The sequence below is a fragment of the Emys orbicularis genome, chromosome 2, assembly GCF_028017835.1.
Source record: "Emys orbicularis isolate rEmyOrb1 chromosome 2, rEmyOrb1.hap1, whole genome shotgun sequence".
In the NCBI taxonomy this organism is placed as follows: Eukaryota; Metazoa; Chordata; order Testudines; family Emydidae; genus Emys; species Emys orbicularis.
This window is the reverse complement of record NC_088684.1, coordinates 4,291,167-4,311,181: the sequence shown is the minus strand read 5'-3', so window position 1 is coordinate 4,311,181 and position 20,015 is coordinate 4,291,167. Positions and strand designations below refer to the sequence as shown.

Here is a 20,015-nt window from a genome sequence, read left to right as displayed (position 1 = left end):
ATATTGGCACAGTCTCCTTCCCACCCTCTCCCCATAGTATTTCTCACTGACCTACCGGGGCAGAGAATTCCACAGGTTAATGACACACTGCATCAAAATTTATTTTTCTTTGTTGAGAGAGAAGCTATAAGTCCAATTTTCTGCCTGGAGGTAAGATCTGTGTTCACCTCTCAGGAGCTCTGCCAGTTTTTTCTAATGCTGGAGCCAGGAACGAGTTCTTCTACAGAGAGCGTGGGATTTTTTTCCTCTTTGTGTGCTTTCCAATGCAGGCCCAGAGGCATGGAAGCCTCCAGTAAGGAGTCTCTTGTTTTATTCTTACTCTTTTTTAATTAATTCTCACGCAATCTTTGAATCTTGGAGTTCCAGCCATCTCTTTCTTTTAAAGGGGCTGTCCTCATACAAAGGTTTCTCTCTGTTCTGGCTGGTCACGCAGCAGAATAGCCTCCTCAGTGAGATCAGGACACTTGTCACAGCCCGATTCTCAGAGACTTGCTTCACTTGCTGGATAGAGACAGAAGCAACACTGCAGACTGAGGGCTCAGGGTCACGCAGCGAATCACTGAGAGCTGAAACAAGGAGCAGGTCAGGCACTGACCCGTGATCACCCACAGAGATACGCAAATACGCAGTCAGAGACCATGAACTTAGATACACAAATATGCTACCCATGTGATCAGAAACAGCTGTGCCTAGAGGAATACCTTAAATGTGCAAATTTGTTACCCAAACATCCAGAAACAGACAGGCACACACTCGGGTTAAACACATACCCTGAAACAGTCATGCACAGACACATGACCAGTTAGATGCACACACCCAGGTATATTAATTTGCTTGGTTCAAAGGGCAGGATCCTCACTTACCACTGAGCAGGGAGGACATATCTCCTACGCTCATGCAGCTAGCATCCATGTGATAGACAATGAACCCTAGAGAGATGGTTAAAATAATTAGCCTCTCACTTCTCCCAACCTCCAGTGGGAGCTTCTACTGCTTAGGCCTATCCCCAAATTGAGGTGTTTTCACAACATCTTATCAAGTCATCAGAGGAGTTCACAAGCTCCTAGGAGGTCCAAATCTGGAGCATGCCTGAAGGGCTATTTTGCAAAGGAGGGGATAGCTACTAAAAGTGGGCAAATGGGACACCCTGGCAAATATTTGGTCAAATGCAAAAATTAATTTTCTTTCAGTTGCATTGGTGAATGTCAGAGGATTTGTGATCACTCAAGCTAGGGCAAATACTAGCAGAAAGCAAATTGTATCTCAAATATTGGCCACAAACTATTTTCCAATTGTATGCTTGATTATAACTTCTTCTTGAATTCTTCCGTTGACCTACCGCCTCCCGGGCAGCTGGGTTAACTACGCCCATGGGAAATCCCTCCCATCAGCACAGGCAGTGTCTACACTGAAGCGCTACAGCGAGGTAGCTTCACTCCTGTAGCATTGTAAGTGTAGACAAGCCCAAAGTTACAGTTACATTAGTTTGGTGAGTTACAGCTGAACAAGTATATACATTCAATTGTAACACTTGCAGTTTGCACAATCAGCTGCCCAAGAATTCGTCTGTTAAAGCTATTTCCAAATCCTTTTGAATCATAAATACACTGGAGAATTTCACAATGTGGTCAAAGATCAAAAAAGCAAAATGTGCCTAATAAACAATTAGCTGTGAATTATTAACTCAGCTCTATTATTTGCATTGTTCTATAGCAGTCATTCCAGGAATAGCATAGTGGGGGGGTTAGAGAAATTCTGATGAGAGCATGGGGCATGAAAGGGCTGTAACTTGCTTCCTATAGTTCTGTATAAACCCCAAGAGAGAGGAAGGGAAGCTCAGAAAAAGGGTTTGATAGAAGTTGCTTACAAAGGTCAAGTGTGTGGTTTGGTTTGGTTTACCTGTGAACATACTGGCTACCCTCCTCACCGGAGCCTGGCCGCTCTTCAGATAGTGCTGGCTCTGGGACAGGAATTCATGGACTCTCCCTGAGTATCGCTGAACCTAGGGAGGAATGAGGAGACCTCTCTGAATATTAGAGAAAGCTTGGCTGGGGAGTAGAAGAAAGGGAAATACTGTATCTAGGTCAACAAGGGGAGGAGGGTATAAGTGGAGACAGGTATAAGAGGAGACACAGGCTGGATCCTAGTGGGCTAACAGACTGGTCAAACTTTGGTGCCAGCAGCTAATTCTTTCAAATCCAGAGCTTTCACCTTCTGAGCAAGCTCCTCTCAGGCCTGGTCTGCGCTAAAAAGTTGGGTCGACCCAGCCACGTTGCTCAAGAATCTGAAATATCCACACCCATGAACGACATAGGTAAACCAACCTAATCCCCGGTGTGGACAATGCTAGGTTGATGGAAGAATTCTTCCCACCTAGCTACTGCCTCTCAGGGAGGTGGATTACTTATTCCAACAGGAGAACCCCTCCCGTCAGCATAGGTAGTGTCTACATGAAAGTACTACAGCAGCATGGCTGTGCCACTGTAGTGTTTCAAGTATAGACAAGCCCTTGGAATGGTGCTGGAGTCACCAGAGAACAGCATTAGGGGGAGGGAAAAGAGGTCCTATGGGACCTCAGTGAAGATGGGAGCCAGTTGGTAGTAGACGACTCCCCCAAAGGCAGCAGTGGAAGACCCATCACCTGAAATATTTAAAACTAGACTGGATGGAGCACAGACATTCCTCCATTGTCAGGAGAAGGGGCTGGGTCACCTAATACTGCCTTTCTGTTGCTAATGTCTGTGATTCTGCTGCAGACAATTCCTGCCAATGAGCTTTTGAACAGGAAAAAGCATCACTACCATCCTCTGAGTGCTCCATGGCCTCGTCCCCAGCACTGATGCCACCTACCTATTCCCACTGCATTGTCCCCAAGTGCCCTTCCCACTGCCTGTGCCTATGTGCATTGCTCAAGGTATCGCTTTTACACAAACACCAAGGATTTTAAAGCTTTCCAGTTCACCAATGTGATCTAAAACAGCAGCAGCCGGGTGTGGACAGGAGGGTCACTAAGCCTGCAAAGCGAGATCTTGGGGGAGATGCAAGTCATTTTAAATATGGTGCCATTTATTAGATAACTAGTGTCCCCACCACCACCAAATCATCCCATTCCAAAGAGAAGCCCACTGTTCCCTTACCAGGTGCTTGCAGACTTTGCACAAGGCCTGCTGATTGTCATAATGGGCCATGGTGAATATCTCCTCCAGCAATTTCCATCCCATGAAGTCATTACATCGTGCTAAAGTCCACTCACAGCTCTGCATGGCAAAGGGGAGAGAGGGAGGTCAGAAGGACAGATGCTGTTGATCCTGTCCAATAGCCACTGAAAGCCAACAAAGAAAACTTACACTAAGTAGGAGAGGGAAGGAAAGGGTTAATGGCCTTCTCCTTGGCCCTTGTAGTCTCTGTGTTCCTATCCCACAGAGAGAGACAGAGCCAGGGCCCTGGGGTCCTACGGTCTCCTCCCACATTTTTGGTGGGCAGATGTTTGCAGATGCATTCATGCAAATGAGGTGCTTAGGCTGCAATTACCTGATTTATAGAGTTTTGCACTTGCAGACAGATGAGCATGCAAGTTTTGAGAGGTGCATTTGTAGATGCCACCTAGCAATGTGGGCTTAATGTCCCTGCCTTCCCGTTAATGGCATCTGGCATTGATTCTTTGCATGGGCTAAAAGGGTACGGGAAGTGTCCGTGAGGAGCAATGTTTTGACCTTTGGGTACATGTGTATAGGAAACACATTAGGGTAAAAAGCAGAAAAGATTGTGCCTTGGGAAATGGATCTAGAGAGGAATCTGGCAGAAGAGCCTGACAATTGTCATTCCTTAGGGCTGGAGAAATGACGCTAAGTCTTACCTCAACCACCTCCCAGTCCTGGTCGTGCAGATGGAGGAGCAACGGCACCAAGCTGCTGAGGACTTGCTCCTGCATGATGGATTTAGACTTTAGGTTCAAACCACTTAAGAGGTTCCCAAACAGGCCAATGGCAGAAGAGCGCACCTTGTCTCTGGGCTGTGAGTAATACACAAAGAGGGAGCTCTCACTGAAAGCTGTTTCAGCACAGAGCAGCATCTGTGTAATGGAAACTACAGACTCAGACTGCGGCTTTATAACTGTGGCTAGCCTGCCTATGGAAAAAGAATGGCTCTTTATCCAATGAGGTGGATTGAGGAAATGGCAGTTCCTTCCCACTACAGTTTCATATGTAGGTGTTGGAAGTTCTCTGCTCTAAGTTTCAGGCATCTCTATACAAGAGGTGCACACCCTGCTAACACCATGTCATTGTAACATAATGGCAGAGTCTGTGCCATGTCTTTCTCTAGTGGTTGGGCCACTAGAGGATAACAACCCACTACTGCTACCAGCTAGTTAAATTACTCCATTTGCTCAAGTGGTAGAGACTTGTGCTGTGGCACAGAAGGTCCTGGGGCCAAACTTAGTTGACAATTCATTGTGGGGAGGGTGTTGTTAAATCAGCAGCACATCCTGCTGCATAACACATAGAACACCACAATCCTGCATCTTCCAGCGGATTACATCTTCCATATTCGGCAGCATACTGCCTGAGTATCAGATAAAATTTGAACCTCCAGATAGTGTTGCCATATTATCTTTCTGGTCTCAGGGTCCATTCGCTCACCAAAGATTGCTAGGGGGAAATCAAGCTGCCCTTCTAGATCAGAATCAATAGAGATATTCACTCTCAGTCACCCAATCAACCATCGACAGAAGTCCCCATTCTCATGGGAGACCCTGTATGGGGAGCCATATGCCTGATGGAGAATGCAGTCTATAGACTGGTTGAGTTTCAAATGTCTGGGTTTGCTGTACCCCGAGCATTCATTTCCTCCTGTAATGAGGAAGGCCAATGTCGATTCTGTAGTATTGTGAGCTGCAGATCATGGCTATAGCAGAGAGTATACCTCTGACTAGTAGAGGACATCAGAATCTTCCCTACGGATCACTTATTTACAGGCTTTTCTATGGTGTTCGTCACTAGTTTTTGAGCACCTCACAAGCAATATAGAATATGACCTCACAGTAGCCTGGGAGGTCAGGAAATATCAGTAACCCCATTTTGCAGATGGGTAACAGACTAGATATTGCCCTATTGAGCTTGACTGCGATAGGACATGAACTTTACTTCTGACAGAGCATCCCAAAGCTGACCCTAATAAGCATGGCTATAAGTGGATCTGTACTGCTGCTTAATAAAGGCCCAGCAGGATCCACTGAATGAAAACTTAGCTCAGGATCGGGGAAAGCAGGAGGAACCAAGAATCGAAGGGATTAAAAAAGGAGGTTCTCACAAAGGTTACTGCTTTTCCCTGGCAGCAGTAACCAGCTCCTCCTCCATGCACATAGGAACCTCCCTCTTCCTGTTGCCTTACGTCATCCAGGAAGGGCCGAAGCGTCTTCACAATCCGAACACAGATGGAGCTGATGTTCACCCTGTCCCTGTGGTGTCTGAGAATACTTCCCAGAGCGGTGATGGCCTCCCTAACAAGCCTCTCGTGTGTCTCGTTCAAACCCACCAGGATGGCGGGAAGGAGAGCCTGGAGCTGTTTCACCTGCGGAAAAGAAGCTCATCAGAAGAGATGGAATACTGACTCATGCTCTCCAGTCACTGCACAATGTAACCAACAGACTGAAGATAGAGGGTGCTCAGAGCATGGTCCCTCCCAGGATTCAGAGACTCGCTTTCTTTTAGCTGGATGCAGGGTATTGACAGCTCTTTGTCACCTTCCTGGAACATTATTGACCCCTGGTGAAGCACTCCCAGATGTCACTCACTCAGCCATGAACCATCCAGCAGTTCTGGTTCTACTTCCACAGACCTAGGATTTGTGTCAGTGCCCTCAACACCAGCTACACAGTTCTGTTGTGCTCACTACAGGCTTGTTTTGGTATTACTGGAGTTGGTTTTATAACTGAAAATAATGATAATTCACCATTCAGCGACAGTTGTCACTGCTATACCTAACGCAGCATGGTCTAGAAATGGGCCTGGAACAAGTCAGGACTCCTGGATTCTAGTCTTAGCTGCACAACTGACTTGCTTGGGCAAGTCACTTACACACATGCTTTCAAAAGTAGCCTCTAATTTTGGGGGCCTAGTTGCAGACATGTAAGGCCTGGTATTCAGAGGAGCTGAGTATCTGCAGCTCCCACGGAAGTCCCTCTTATTGCTATTACCTTCTGCCGGTGAAGTGCCATGTTTCCAAGCCCGTGCAGACTTAGCCAGCGGACAGTGGGTCTCGGATCTATCCGCCACTCTTCCAGCCTACCCAGAATAGTTCGTTTTGGCAATAGCTTGGTCACAGATTTGCTACGGAGAAGCTAAAATCAAAACAGTGAGTCCATTACAAGCGGAAAACAGAGAATTCTCTCTCCAGGTGTGTTCTTTGGATGGATATCAGAGGCAAAATTCCCTGCATTCTGCTATAAAATGTCCTAGAGTCATAGAGTTTAAGGCCAGAAGGGACCACCAGATCATCTAATTTGACATGTATATCACAAACCACCAGCACTCACACACTAAAACACTAGACCAAAGTATTACAGCTCACAGCCCACTCCTGTGTGAATGCAGTTCACTCCTCACCCACATTTCATGAGGTGTGAATAGGCTTTTCTCACAGCTGTCCCCAGGCAAGGGACTCAGAAGTGGGATTGGTCTGTAAATTAAAAATAAAAGTCCAGGAGAGTGAGTATCTCTAGATCTCACGGCTTTAGATGAAGGACCATTCTGTGCAGACAGCCCCAAAGAACTGGGAAAAGACAAGCCATCTAATTAGTGACGAAACCTGGAGAGTAATATCCTTGGTGATCTCTCATTCTTTCCCTGTATCACCTGATGGTTTAGCCCATCCAAAACTAGTGCTTCTGCAACCGAAGATAGGCTCTCTCATCATGCCTCTCCCACCAGAATCAGTGACAAGAAACAGATAAAAGGATGACCAAGTTGCTGGTGCAAATTCCCCATTCAACACTGAGCTACTGAAGTCTGGAGCTAAACTGCTCCCTAGAAGCCTAGCCACGCATGTCAACTAACCCATCTTACCCCAGCGAAGAAGGCCATGGCTGTCAAAGTTTTCTCTTCATCCTCAGTGCGGAGATTTGGGATGGTATTGGCAAGAAGCCCAGAGAGATGGTGGCTTGCATGTGTAACCATGGTTCTGTGATATAAATCATATACTCATAATTATTGGAGGGATATACAGTAACAAAGGAGTTTGCAACAGATGGCAGCCTAAGCATGAATCAGTGCTGCCCAGGGTAGCCAGAGGAACTTCATAGAATATCAGGGTTGGAAGGGACCTCAGGAGGTCATCTAGTCCTATCCCCTGCTCAAAGCAGGACCAATCCCCAGACAGATTTTTGCCCCAGATCCCTATAACGGCCCCCTTGAGGATTGAACTCACACCCCTGGGTTTAGCCGGCCAATGCTCAAGCCACTGAGCTATCCCTCCCCCCCTTGAAGCTTTCATTGCCTACCTAGCCAGCAGAAGGACCCCTTCCAGGTAACCCTCAGCACTTGAGAGAAGGTCCCAGCCTCCCACTTTCTCCATCCATGGCAACACAGTTTCTTTTCTATCTCGGATCAGCAGGGCCTTCAGAGCTTCCACTGCACAGCTACATTGAAAAAAAGACCAGGATTATGGAATTAAAACAACCCCTCTCAGTTCTTGTTTAGAAGCACCAAGATACATAGGGCCAACTTCTATAGAGTTACACGAGGGATTATTTTGACCCATTCAGCATCCTGGGATATAACTGAAACCCCAATCCCACCTTCACCCCACTGCACAGACACTCCCATCGCCTCATGGGCAGTCTGACAGGATAGACCTGAGACATCAACACCCTGCAGGCATGGCGTGTATAGCAAAGAAAAGGCACTGCTTTCCCTGGGAAGGGAGATCACAGAATAAGTTTGAAACAGATATCACAGGGGCACACTGGGGAATGTGGGATTGCTTCCTAGTTTGAGACATTTAAAATTAGCCTGCAGAACCAACTGCAGGGAATAATCCTGCACTGACCCACAGTGGGTAGATTAGATGTGACACGGTAGCTCCTATCCATCTAATTTCTATTCATATGGGTGGCTGTGTGGATGGAACATATGGCTATTAAATGCCTCCTCTCTGTCTGAGTCCCTCCCTATAATCCCTGGGAACTTTCCGTGACATGATTATTATCTTATTAATCGTCTCTGAGCTGGTTTCACTGGGCTCTCTGCTCCAGTACTTGGTTCTGATCTCCACTAGGGCCTGAGTATCAAATATAGTGATAGGATGGGAAATCAGAAGGTAGCTAATAACACAGCTGGTAACTGGCTATAAAACAAGAGGGTGTAGATGAGAGCTGAAAGAAGAGTAAGGGTGGTGTGGGATTGCAGGACAAATTTCTCTGTGCAGAGAGAGATTAATGTCTCCCATAAGTAGTTAGGGAATCTGCACTGGGAAGATCTCAGGAACTACCTGAAAGAAAGAAGGATATTACAGTGCTCAGGGGACAAATACTATAGACAGAAAGGTGTTTGGCCCTGAATGGGGCCTAGTGGCCTCTTTCCATCTAGCTACAATGTGTAGATGTTGGAGTATTTAGGAGCTTTGGTAAGGTCAGGAAATGGTAAAGGAGCCCCACAGTGGATAACTGATCTAAGTTATCAACGTTCCCTTTACATAGCTGGGTAACAGACTCATCTGACTGCTACGCCTTTATTGAGTGTGGTTTCCAAGAGTTTTGAGGGAGTTAGGAACTTTTCAGTGACTTGGGCACCACACGCTGGAAGGGGCCTTGGTAGATCATCTAGTCCAGTTCCTTGCACTTAGGCAAGACTAAGTGTTTGCTAGACCACCCCTCACAGGTGTTTGTCTAACCTGTTCTTAAAAACCTCCAGTGATGGAGATTCCACAACCTCCCTAGGTAACTTGTTCTAGTGCTTAACCACCCTGACAGTTAAGAAGATTTTCCTAATGTCTAACCTAAACTGCCCTTGCTGCAATTTAAGACCATAACTTCTTTTCCTGTCCTCTGTGGATAAGGAAAACAATTACTCTCCTCTTTATAACAACTTTACATACTTGAAGACTGTTATCATGTCCCCCCCGTCTTCTCTTTTTCCAGATTAAACAAACCAATCTTTCTGCATAGGTCATGTTTTCTAGACCTTTAATAATTTTGGTTGCTCTCTTCTGGTCTTTCTGCAGTGTGTCCATATCTTTCCCAAAGTGTGGTGGCCAGAACTGGACACAATATTCCAGCTGAGGCCTTATCAGTGCTGAGTGGAAGAATTACTTCTCATGTCTTGCTTACAACACTCCTGCTAATACATCCCAGCATAATGCTTGCTTTTTTGCAAGAGTATTACATTATTGAGTTATATCTGGTTTGTGATCAGCTACAACCCACAGATCCTTTTCTGTAGTTCTCCTTCCTAGGCAGTCATTTCCCATTTTGTATTTGTGCGATTGATTATTTCTTCCTAAGAATAATACTTCACATTTGTCCTTATTGAATTCCATCCTATTTCTCCAGTTTGTCAAAATAATTTTGAATACGTGTCCTGTCCTCCAAAGTGCTTGCAACCTCTCCCAGCTTGGTATCGTTCACAAACTTTAAAGTGTACACTCTCTACCATTATCCAAATCATTTATGAAGATATTGAATAGAATTGAACCCAGGACAAATGCCTGTGGGACCCCACTCAATATACCCTTCCAGTTTGACAGTGAACCATTGATAACTACTCTGAGTATGTTTTTCCAACCATTTGTGCACCCACCTTATAGTAAGTTTGTCTAGGCTATATTTCCCTAGTTTGCTTATGAGAAGGTCATGTCAGTATCAAAAGCCTTACTAAAGTCGAGATAGGTCACATCTATTGCTTTCCCCTTATACACAAGACTTGTTACCTTGTCAAAGAAGAATATTAGATCAGTTTGACATGATTTGTCCTTGACAAATCCATGTTGACTGTTACTTATCACCTTATTATCTTCTAGGTGCTTACAAACTGATTGCTTTATTATTTGCTCCATTATCTTTCTGGGTACTGAAGTTAAGATGACTGGTCTATAATTCCCTGAGTTGTCCTTATTCCCCTTTTTATAGAGAAGTACTATATTTGCCCTTTTCCAGTCCTCTGAGATCTCTCCCATCCTCCATAGTTTCTCAAAAACAATCGCTAATTGCTCAGTGATCTCTCAGTCAGTTCCTGAAGTAGTCTAGGATGTATTTCATTAGGCCCTGCCAATTTGAAGACATCTAACTTGTCTAAGTAATTCTTAACTTGTTCTTTCCCTATTTTAGCCACAGATCCTACCCCATTTACACTTATGTTCACTATGTTAGTAATCCGATCTCTGCAGTTTTTGGTGAAAACTGAAGCAAAAAAGGCATTTAATGCTCTGACCATTGCTTCGTTTTCTGTTGTTGTCTGTCCCGGTCTTCCTCTTGCTTCTAACTTATTTGTAAAATGTTTTCTTGTTACCCTTTATCTCCCTAGCTAGTTTAATCTCATTTTGTGCCTTGGCCTTTCTAATTTTGTCCCTACATGCTTGTGTTTGTTTTTTACATTCATCCTTTGTACTTCGACTTAGTTTCCACTTTTTGTATGACTCTTTTTTGAGGTCACTGAAGATTTCCTGGGTAAGCCAGGGTTGTCTCTTACCATACTTACATATTTTTCCTGTCCATTGGGAGAGTTCTCTCTTGTGCCCTTACTAATGTTTCTTTAAAAAACTGCCAACTCTCCTGAACTCCTTTTTCCCCTTAGGGCTGGTCTCCACTATGGGGAGATTGGCACTGCTGCAATCAATGCAGCAGGGATCAATTTAGCGGCTCTAGTGAAGACCCGCTAAATCAATGGCAGAGCACTCTCCTGTCGACCCCGGTACTCCAGCTCTCCAAGAAGAGTAAGGGAAGTCGACTGGAAAGCATCTCCCGTCGACTCAGTGCAGTGAAGACACCGGGGCAAGTCGACCTAAGTTACATCGACTTCAGCTACGTTATTCACACAGCTGGAGTAGCGTAACTTAGGTCGACTTACCCCCGTAGTGAAGACAAGCCCTTAGACATGCTTCCCACAGGATCTTACCTGCCAGTTCTCTGGGTTTGCTAAAGTCTACCTTCTTGAAGTCCATTGTCTTTATTCTACTGTTTTTCCTCCAACCAGTCCTTAGAATCATGAACTCTGACATGATCACTTTCACCCAAGCTGCCTTCCACCTTCAGATTCTCAACCAGTTCCTCTCTATTTGTCCAAATCAAACCTAGAACAGCCTCTCCCCTAGTAGCTTTATCCACCTTCTGTACAAAAAAGTTATCTCCAATGCATTCCAAGAACTTGTTGGATAATTTGTGCCCTGCTGTGTTATTTTCCCCATAGATGTCTGGGTAGTTGAAGTCCTGGCTTTGGATGATTTTGTTAGTTGTTTAAAAAAAGCCTCATCTGTCTCTTCTTCCTGGTGAGGTGGTCAATAATGGACATTACCCTTGTTTTTACCCCCTTTATCCTTACTTAGAGACTTTCAACAGGTCTGCCTCCCACTTCTAGCTCATCCTCAGTACAAGGGTATACAAGGGTATACATCTTTGATGTACAAGGCAACACTGCCTCTTTATTTTCCTATAGTGTTGTGCGTTGTTATGAGGGTAGAAACACAGCCACTCCCTTCGTAACTGGGCCCCGCCTGGTGTGTGGAGAGGAACAGTGTACAGTGATATAACCCCTATAGGGTGTCAGAAACTGAGACCTGGATGGTCAGACCTAGTGGTTGGAGTAGTGGCAGTTGGGTCTAGTGATCAGCATGGTGGCAGTTGGGCCAGGAGCTGGAGCCAGAGCTGAAATCAAGAGTCAAGAGCACAGTCCGAACAAGGCAAGCGTAGGACTGGGAGCTAGGCCACAGCAAGGACAGGGCTGGAGCAGAAGTGGGAACAAGCCTGGAATTCATAGAATCATAGAATCATAGAATATCAGGGTTGGAAGGGACTTCAGGAGGTCATCTAGTCCAACCCCCTGCTCAAAGCAGGACCAATTCCCAACTAAATCATCCCAGCCAGGGCTTTGTCAAGCCGGGCCTTAAAAACCTCCAAGGAAGGAGATTCCACCACCTCCCTAGGTAAAGCATTCCAGAATTGGCACAGGGCTGGAGCAGGCTAAGGCCTGAGGAGTCTGTCACAACTAGCAGGCAGGGGAGAGTTCCAAGCAGTGAAGTGACGTTGAGCAGACTGAGGTGCCGTCTCTCCCGTGAGGCTTATATACCTGCCCTGAGACTCATCAGCCCAGCTCCTGGCTTGTGGATTGGCTGGAGCCTCGCATGGGAATGACTCATCACCGCATGGGGCTTAGTCGGGCTCTGGTTCAGGGATGACTCAACCTCACATCAGGCTTATGGGTCTATTGGTGCCACCCTGTAGGGGATCCAAAAGCCCTGCCATAGCCATCCCAGTGGTGTCCATCAGATGAGGCCCTGCTGAGCCAGAGAGTGACATGGGGCTTGGGGGGTTAGTCCCAGCCAGGGTTCAGAGGCAGCTCAGGGAAGCCCGACAAGCTGGGAGCCATTCAGGTGCAGCTGAGGCTGTTTAAGCGCATCATCTTTAAAAACGGGTTTGTTATTGATCAGAAGCCAAGAAAGGACGCTTGGAGGAAGCATAGGAGCTACCCTGCATGGTTTGTTAAATTCTGGAGTTTATTGCTTGTAAGGCCACATGGAAGGAAAGCAGATAGAGACTTTTACTAGGTTTGTGTCCATCTGAGTTAAGCCAGAGCCCCTTCAACAGGACCCCCCTCCTCCAGAGAGTGATTTGTGTTCACATGCGAGCCTTCAGTAGGTTCTGCCCAAGCCCTGCCACAAGGAACCACCCATGTGGTTACTTGCCTCATTAGCATATGCTTTTTTCCATAATTACCTCACATGGTTGGCTGTCGTGAGCCTGTTCTGCTGGCCGCACTCCCTTCTGGTGACCTCACTGTAGCCCGGCAGGTTCACCAGGTAGTGAACTTGAGTCAGCAGGGCTAGGAATAGCTGGGGGTAGAAGCCCCGCATTGCTCCAATGCATACATAGATAGTAAGCATCTCAGACAGGGCTCTGGTTGCCTGAAGAAGGTAAAAGAAACAAATCTAACTCTAAAATCCTCTGTCTCCCCTACATAGAATCATAGAAATTTTGGGCTGGAAGGAACTGGAGAGGCCATCAAGTCCAGTCCCCCTTGCTGAGGCAGGACCAAGTAAACCTAGCTCACCTCTGATAGGTGCTTGTCCAACCTGCTCTTAAAAACCTCCAGTGATGGGGGTTCCACAGCCTCCCTGGGAACCCTATTCCAGAGCTTAGAGTTAGAAAGCTAATAGCTCACCTTGCTGCAGATTAAGCCCATTACTTCTTGTCCTACCTTCCGTGGACATGGAGAACCGTTCATCCCCGTGTGACATGTTCTTCCATATTCTTTATGAAAATACGCTTATGATATGAGTATGACACAACTGAAATATACTTTATGCAAGATGGCTCATGTGAGATATCATTGGAAAGGTTATGATTTACTGAACGCGATTATCCAATTTGTATGCCTGTATCATTTCTGTATCTGAAGTTAGGAATATTGACTATGTATCTGTATTTCAACTATGGTACTTTGGGTGACGCCCACTGCTAACACTTCAGGTACAACAATGGAAAAGCCAGACAGGGCGGATGGCCCATCAGCGAGGACAATAGACTGTGAAAGGCTTGGCCTTCCTGGGGACTCTCCATACTGCCGTTGACTCATGGATGCTGTGATCCTACACAGTCAGGTGGTCTTGTCACCTGATACTAAAACATTACCTGGGACTTCTTGTAACTTTCCACTGTAAGGGAAGGGGGGTCAAGTTTGGGAAACAAAGGATTCCCACCTTATGTAAATCCTATTTAAGGTGGGGAGGAAGGCAAACAGGACTCCTCCTCTTCATGGCCTGTCTGCCCAAGAAGAAAGACTCAAAAGGGAAGGCAAAAACCGTGTGCTCTGCAATGCCCAACCCCATCCTGGACAGTCCAGACATGAAAAGGTTAGTTTGTTCTTCTAAAGACACAAAATCACGTCACAGCTTATTAACTTGATAGAGGTAAATACACCCTTCCCTGTAAACACAGCACTGAGTTGGTTTATAGTAAAAAAATAAAACAAATTTATTAACAAGAGGACAGAGGTTAAGTGATGCCAGGTAAAAGGAATAAATTTAGAAAGGGTTACAAGCAAATCAAAGTGAAAACACGTATCTAAAAGTCTAAAACTTAATCTAGCAAGGTGCAGGCTTTGTTCAAGATGGTTTCTCACTTTTATTCAGTTTTCAGAGATTTCAACCACCTCTGGACTGACAGACCCATCTTTCTCAGCTTGCAAGAGCTCTGTTCCCTTGTGTCTGTTTAGCGATGGATGCCAAAGATGGCTTCTGTCTTTGCTCATATCTTCCAAAGTTCGGTGACTTTGTTTGCAAAGGCAGGATACCCTCATGCTGTTTTTCCCTTCCTGTGGGCTTCCCATTCCTCTGATGTAAATGGGGCTTCCATTGATTTGATTCCACTATGCTTAATTTATATAGATAGCTACCTTCTCTCCTTTCTGGGAGGGAACCCATTTCTCGCTGTTTGGCCACAGACTTTACTTCATAATATCATTGAGTATCCATATTTCTTCATACAGTGTAATACAGACATTTCACAGTGATATTAATCACTCATGTGCCATTAAGTTCCAGAAAATACCTCACCCTATATTATAATACAGTAATATTGTAGAACATCAGTTGATTCAATTACTTATCATTTTAGGTTCAGCCCCTGTCTTTATAGACCAGTAAACCTTTGCAATGTATATTCTTTGAAAACTAAAACCCAAACCACGTTTCTCTTTCTGGCTGAGTATAGATGCCATACTGTCTCCTCCCCCTCTTCTTTGCTTGATAGTCTTGTTTACCTGGTATGTAAAAATGACCTTCATTGTCTCAGTCAGATGACCGGGCTGGTCAGAGAAGCAAGTACACATTCCTTTGTCTAAGGCAGACCTCTTTACCAACTCCCCCTGACGTGCCTGGTTTAAACACACATTAGTAATAATTCCAACATACATTCATAACTCTTAATACACACCATGTGCATACATCACGCAAGAATATTAATGATCAATGACTTATTAGTTTTCAAATGATACCTCACCAGCCATATTTTGTACAAAGATTATTACCATAGTTTGTAGGGTGTGAATACAGGGTGCTTAGGATCACAACACCCCAGAACATTAGCCTTTTTCTCAACCGCATCACACTGTTGACTCATTCAATTTGTGATCCACTATAATCCCCAGATCCTTTTCAGCAGTATTACCACCTAAATGATTATTTCCCATTTTGTAGTTGTGCATTTGATTTTCCCTTCCTAAGTGTACTACTTTTTGCTTTTGTCTTTATTAAATTTCATCTTGTTGATTTCAGACCAATTTGTCAATATCATTTTGAATTCTAATCCTGTCCTCCAAAGTGCTTGCAACCCCTCCCAACTTGGCATCATCTGCAAATATAATAAGCATACTCTTCACTCCATTATCCAAGTCATTAATAAAAATATTGACTAGTACCGGCCCAAAGACTGACCCCGATGGACCCCACTAGATACATCCTCCCTGCTTGGTGTAACTACTTTGTGGGTACAGTCTTTCAACCAGTTGTGCATCCACCTTATAGTAGTTTCATTTAGACCACATTTCCCAAGTTACTACATGTTACTTCATGATCTTGGCAAAGAAAAAGCTTTGTTACCCTACTTACAGTTACAATAAACAGGCTTGTTAAACTGTGTCCCAATTGCAAAGGCAAAATGGAATCACTGCAGTAGGGCCCTGCCAGTAAGAAGGATTATCATTAAGCCCACCTAGACACGTGTTCAACCGGGAAATTTAGCCTACCATAGAAGGGGCTGTGAGGAGGCAGAGTGCTTCGCCCTGGGAAACAGACGATGCTGCATGTTGCTCTGCCATTGACCCCTCTGGTGGGTTAAGAACTTGCTTTTCCTGTAAATGTGTCTCATCCAGTCTTCTGTCAGAAGGGGTGGTCATGGTAAAAAGTCATGGTGGAAGGTAACGTACAAAAGACAGGGAGACTTTCAGAGTGTCATCGGGCACATATGGAACCCATACACACTATTCCCCCCCAGGTGTGTCACCAGCATCATCCCTCAGTACTCTGACATGCTGCTGGTCAACATGAAGGAGGATACAGAGCTGCTCCCTTTCTCTGGAATGGGAAGTCATGTTGGTTTGATTACTCACAGCCAGTGGAGTGAGGGAGGCTCCATCACCAGAGCTGCAGCTGCCCTCCTGGAGTTGGGGTCTCTGTTTCAGCTCTCTGAGCAGCTGCCACATAACTTTGGCGTTGATTTCGAGGTTTCTGCACAGGCCCTTCCACAGCTCAGCAGCGTTGCTGAAAATTCAGAAATGTAGGCACACCGATCAGACCTTCACCGCTCTCCTCTATTTAGGTTCTTATATAGCCCCCATCACCATGGTATCTGTGCTCCATTGTGTTCATTAATCACCCTCTGCATGGAGAAGTTTCTCCTGAACTCGCTTTCCAGGGTCTGACTGCACTTGTGAGGCCTAACATGAAGCCAGGCCCCTAAACATGGTCCCAGGGGAGGCCCACAGCACAGAGGGAATCTGCTCGGAATGTGTCCCATCAGGAAACAGGAAGAAAGGCAGGGATGACAGGGGATGAGACAAAAACAGAACCATCGCTCCCCATTCGGAGTGATGGGAGCTGGATCTGAACTAGGCTGGGTTTGGGTCTGTAAAATCAAAACCCAGTGGAAGTTTTGCACCATCAAACTGAGACAGAGCTCTGATCAGACCTACCAGGTTCATCAGAGCCATGTGTAGGGCCCCAAAGACCAACAAGGGCCCCTAGAGCCACGGTTTATGTCTTGTTGACCCAGAGTTCAACTATAAAATGAAAGGAGCTTCCTTCCTTCTTCATTTCTGGCACCAGCACAAACAAGCACCCATCACCCATGCAGACTGGGAATGAGAGTCAGGATTCCTAGGTCTTATTCCCAGTGCCTGACCTTAGGCAAGTCACTTTACCTCTCTTAAATTTCCCAGTCTGTAAAATGAGGACAGTACTGACTTACCTCACAGAAAGATTGTGAGGCTCAAGTCATTGCAATTTATAGAGTGCTTTGAGATCCTCACGTGAAAGGCGCTAGAAAGGGGCTATGCGTTAATGCAATTACCTGTCACATGGGAGTGAGTGTCTCAGAAGGCTTGAGACCACTTCCTCTGGGTACTCCTCAGCCAGTGAACACACCACCCTGAGAGCTGCCCGCCTGGCACTGCCCTCTGGGACGTTGTTTATCTGGAGATAGATGCCATCCACAATGTCTGACACCTGGAGCAAAAGAAAAGACACTCAAAGATTCACTTCTTCTTGGTGGTGGGAACTGAATTCTCGTTAATCATATCTGTAGTTATTTATAGGGCATGTGTATTTGGGGCTTTATGTAATACATAGCGAGACATGGTCCCTGCTCTGTGGAGCTGATACTGTAACTCAGACAGATGTGATACACAGGGCAAAAAGGTACAGAGATCATAATAACAAATTTGACAGAATTAGAACCCATGGAGTGAGCATGAAGCCCCGGAGAAGAGTAAGAAGGACAAGACGGGTATGAAGGAGCCCTGGATTGGGAGGAACTGTGACAGAGAGCATCTTTCCTGAAGATGACTTGATCCACAAGTTCATACTGGCAGCTCATTAATACAGCAGCACATAGCCCACTATTGCAATGAAGACACAGATGATTAGTTTAATGCCTAGTAGAGGGACACTGCAATAATACGGATGTGGATACGATTAAGAACATGAGCAGTTTTGGTCCACCTGTTACATTATGGCAAAGTCACTATACAAACCCACAAAGAAGGTCCATTCACTGCCCCCAGCAGAGAGAATTTCCACCACTCACAGCTCCTGCCCTCTTACCTTCTCCTTCATCTCAGCCCTATGGTCCTCCAGAATTGCAGCCAGTGTTGTTGTGGCTGCTTCATTGGCGTTGTCAGAGTCCTTCAGACTGGCTACAGTTGTCAGCACCAGGTCGGTAAGTGAGACCAGACTAATATGCTCTTTGCCACTCTGAAATAAACAGGATAAAGCCTTTAGTTGATGGCACAGTTCTAGATGCCACGCGTACTGGGGAGACTAAAAGCAAGAGGAATCTGGCCAAAGACCAGTCCCTTACTAGGGCTCCTTAGAGGTTAAGTCACTTGAATCACCCAGCAGATTGCAAGGTTTCCTCAGGACAAAATTTTCAAACGTGGATTCCTTAGATGGTAGGAGCTCTTTGATGGCAGGGATTGTCTTTATTCTCTGTTTATACTGCGCCTAGCACAGTGGGGTCCATGACTAGGGCTCCTAGGTGCTACAGTAATACACATACTAGTAATAATAAAGTTAGGCATGTCAGATCATATTTAAACACCTAATTGGTTTGGTTTTCAGAGATGCACAGAACCCAGCCTCTATTGAGTTCAGTGAGGACTGTTGGGTTTTCAGCATGTCTGAGCTTATGGCCTTTTAAGTAGGTGTCTACATATGGATTTACGGGCCTAGCGTTAGGCGTCAACATTTGAAAGCATTGGCCTAAGCCTTTGCTAGCTTGTTTCATATGGCATAGGTCAAGTGGGATAAGTCTGCCCAGAGGCCCGGTCTGGGTGGGGTGGTGGTTCAGAGAAGCCCAGATCAGGTAGAAAAAATATGTGGAGAGAGCCAGATTGTGTAGGATAAGTGTACAACGAAGCCCAGATTCTGTAGGTTAAATATGCAGAGACCTGGATTGGGTGGCATAAATAGACAGAGAGACCTGGTTGCTTGGTATTAGCTTGTGGTATGGCCCAGATGGTGTAAGTGGGAAGGAAGCTGTAATAAATGGAGAACATTCATACGTGACCATTGCCTTCCTCCTGCGGTAGTGGGGAGGAGTTCTGTTGAGTTTGCAAGCTTGTCCAGTCTCCTGTTATCAGGGGCCCTGCTGTTTCAGGTTTCGTCTTCCCTTGCCAAAGAGTGAGGTCCCATTGATTCTGGACACCGTGTTGCTCCACCACTTCTCCTGCAGCTGCACCGGACTCCTGCGTTACAGACCTCTGCTGCTCCTGCTGTAGGGTGAGGTCCTGTTTGTCTGCAAGACAGAGCTGCGTCTTCATATCTGGAGAGCTGGCCTCCAGTTTAGTGACTTGAATCTTTACTTGGTCTCCAACTTGGCTGATTCCTGATTCATTTTTCTCCATCAACATGTTGATCTGTGAGATTTCACTGTGAACTTTGGAGAGCTTGGCTTTAATTTCCATTGATGAGTCTGAAAGTACCTGCAACGTCCCCTTGATAACCTGGATTTCTTCAAGCACAGCTGAGAGATCTCTCCCTGAGGGAGGGACAGTGGCTATTTCAGGAGAAGAGAGAGAGGATTTTAGCCTTTTTACAGCCTGAAACTTCTCCTGAACCCACAAGGAGTTTAGTTCTCTCTTCAGACCAGGCTGTGTTCCCTTCCTGGCAGCAACCGGCTGGACTGTTTGAGATTTCTCCTGCTGCAAGGTTAGGTTCTTCTCAACCTTTGGAGAGGAGCTTATGCCCTCACCAGCAATAATTATCTCAGAGACACTACCAGACTTCTGTTTGCTCTTCTTTTGAGGGTCTTGCCGTGCAACTGAAGTCATGCTGTAATTAAATCAGGAAGAGCAATTAATTATTTTCCATTCGTGCTTAGGAATTGCAGAACAAATGGCAGAGACCCATACATCTCAACTTGCCACGGCTGAATTGTGAGACACAATGTGGGACCAAGACCCAAAATGAAGGACACTAAAAATGGTTCATGCAGGAAATTGAAAATGCTGGTCAATCCCTTCCTTTAGTGTAAATAACTGACTGTAAACTGCATCTTAATGGTTCTTTGTTTCTTAGGTAAATAATTTAACAGT

The 20,015-nt window shown here is 45.5% G+C and overlaps 1 protein-coding gene across 1 annotated transcript; it reads right to left on the bottom strand.

The window, feature by feature from the left end:
* Positions 1-336: 336 nt before the first annotated feature.
* MROH6 (maestro heat like repeat family member 6) lies at positions 337-19,385 on the bottom strand. Its single transcript, XM_065400200.1, has 13 exons — positions 19,176-19,385; positions 18,025-18,174; positions 17,273-17,427; positions 16,314-16,464; positions 12,923-13,110; positions 7,499-7,636; positions 7,065-7,179; positions 6,197-6,340; positions 5,392-5,571; positions 3,857-4,012; positions 3,138-3,257; positions 1,900-2,002; positions 337-566 (listed from the first exon to the last, which is right to left on the bottom strand). Exons 1-13 carry the CDS (start codon positions 19,383-19,385, stop codon positions 337-339), a joined length of 2,040 nt encoding a protein of 679 aa, XP_065256272.1.
* Between the last annotated feature and the right edge of the window lie 630 nt (positions 19,386-20,015).

Excerpts from the sequence above, each read along its gene's own strand:
- MROH6 (XM_065400200.1), bottom strand. The coding sequence starts at position 19,385 with ATGGAAATTAAAGCCAAGCTCTCCAAAGTTCACAGTGAAATCTCACAG. Across the intron at positions 13,111-16,313 it reads CCTCCCTCACTCCACTGGCT|GCAACCAGAGCCCTGTCTGA; the intron begins GTGAGTAATCAA and ends TACCTTCTTCAG. Across the intron at positions 567-1,899 it reads GGTAGCCAGTATGTTCACAG|CTCTCAGTGATTCGCTGCGT; the intron begins GTAAACCAAACC and ends TCCTTGTTTCAG.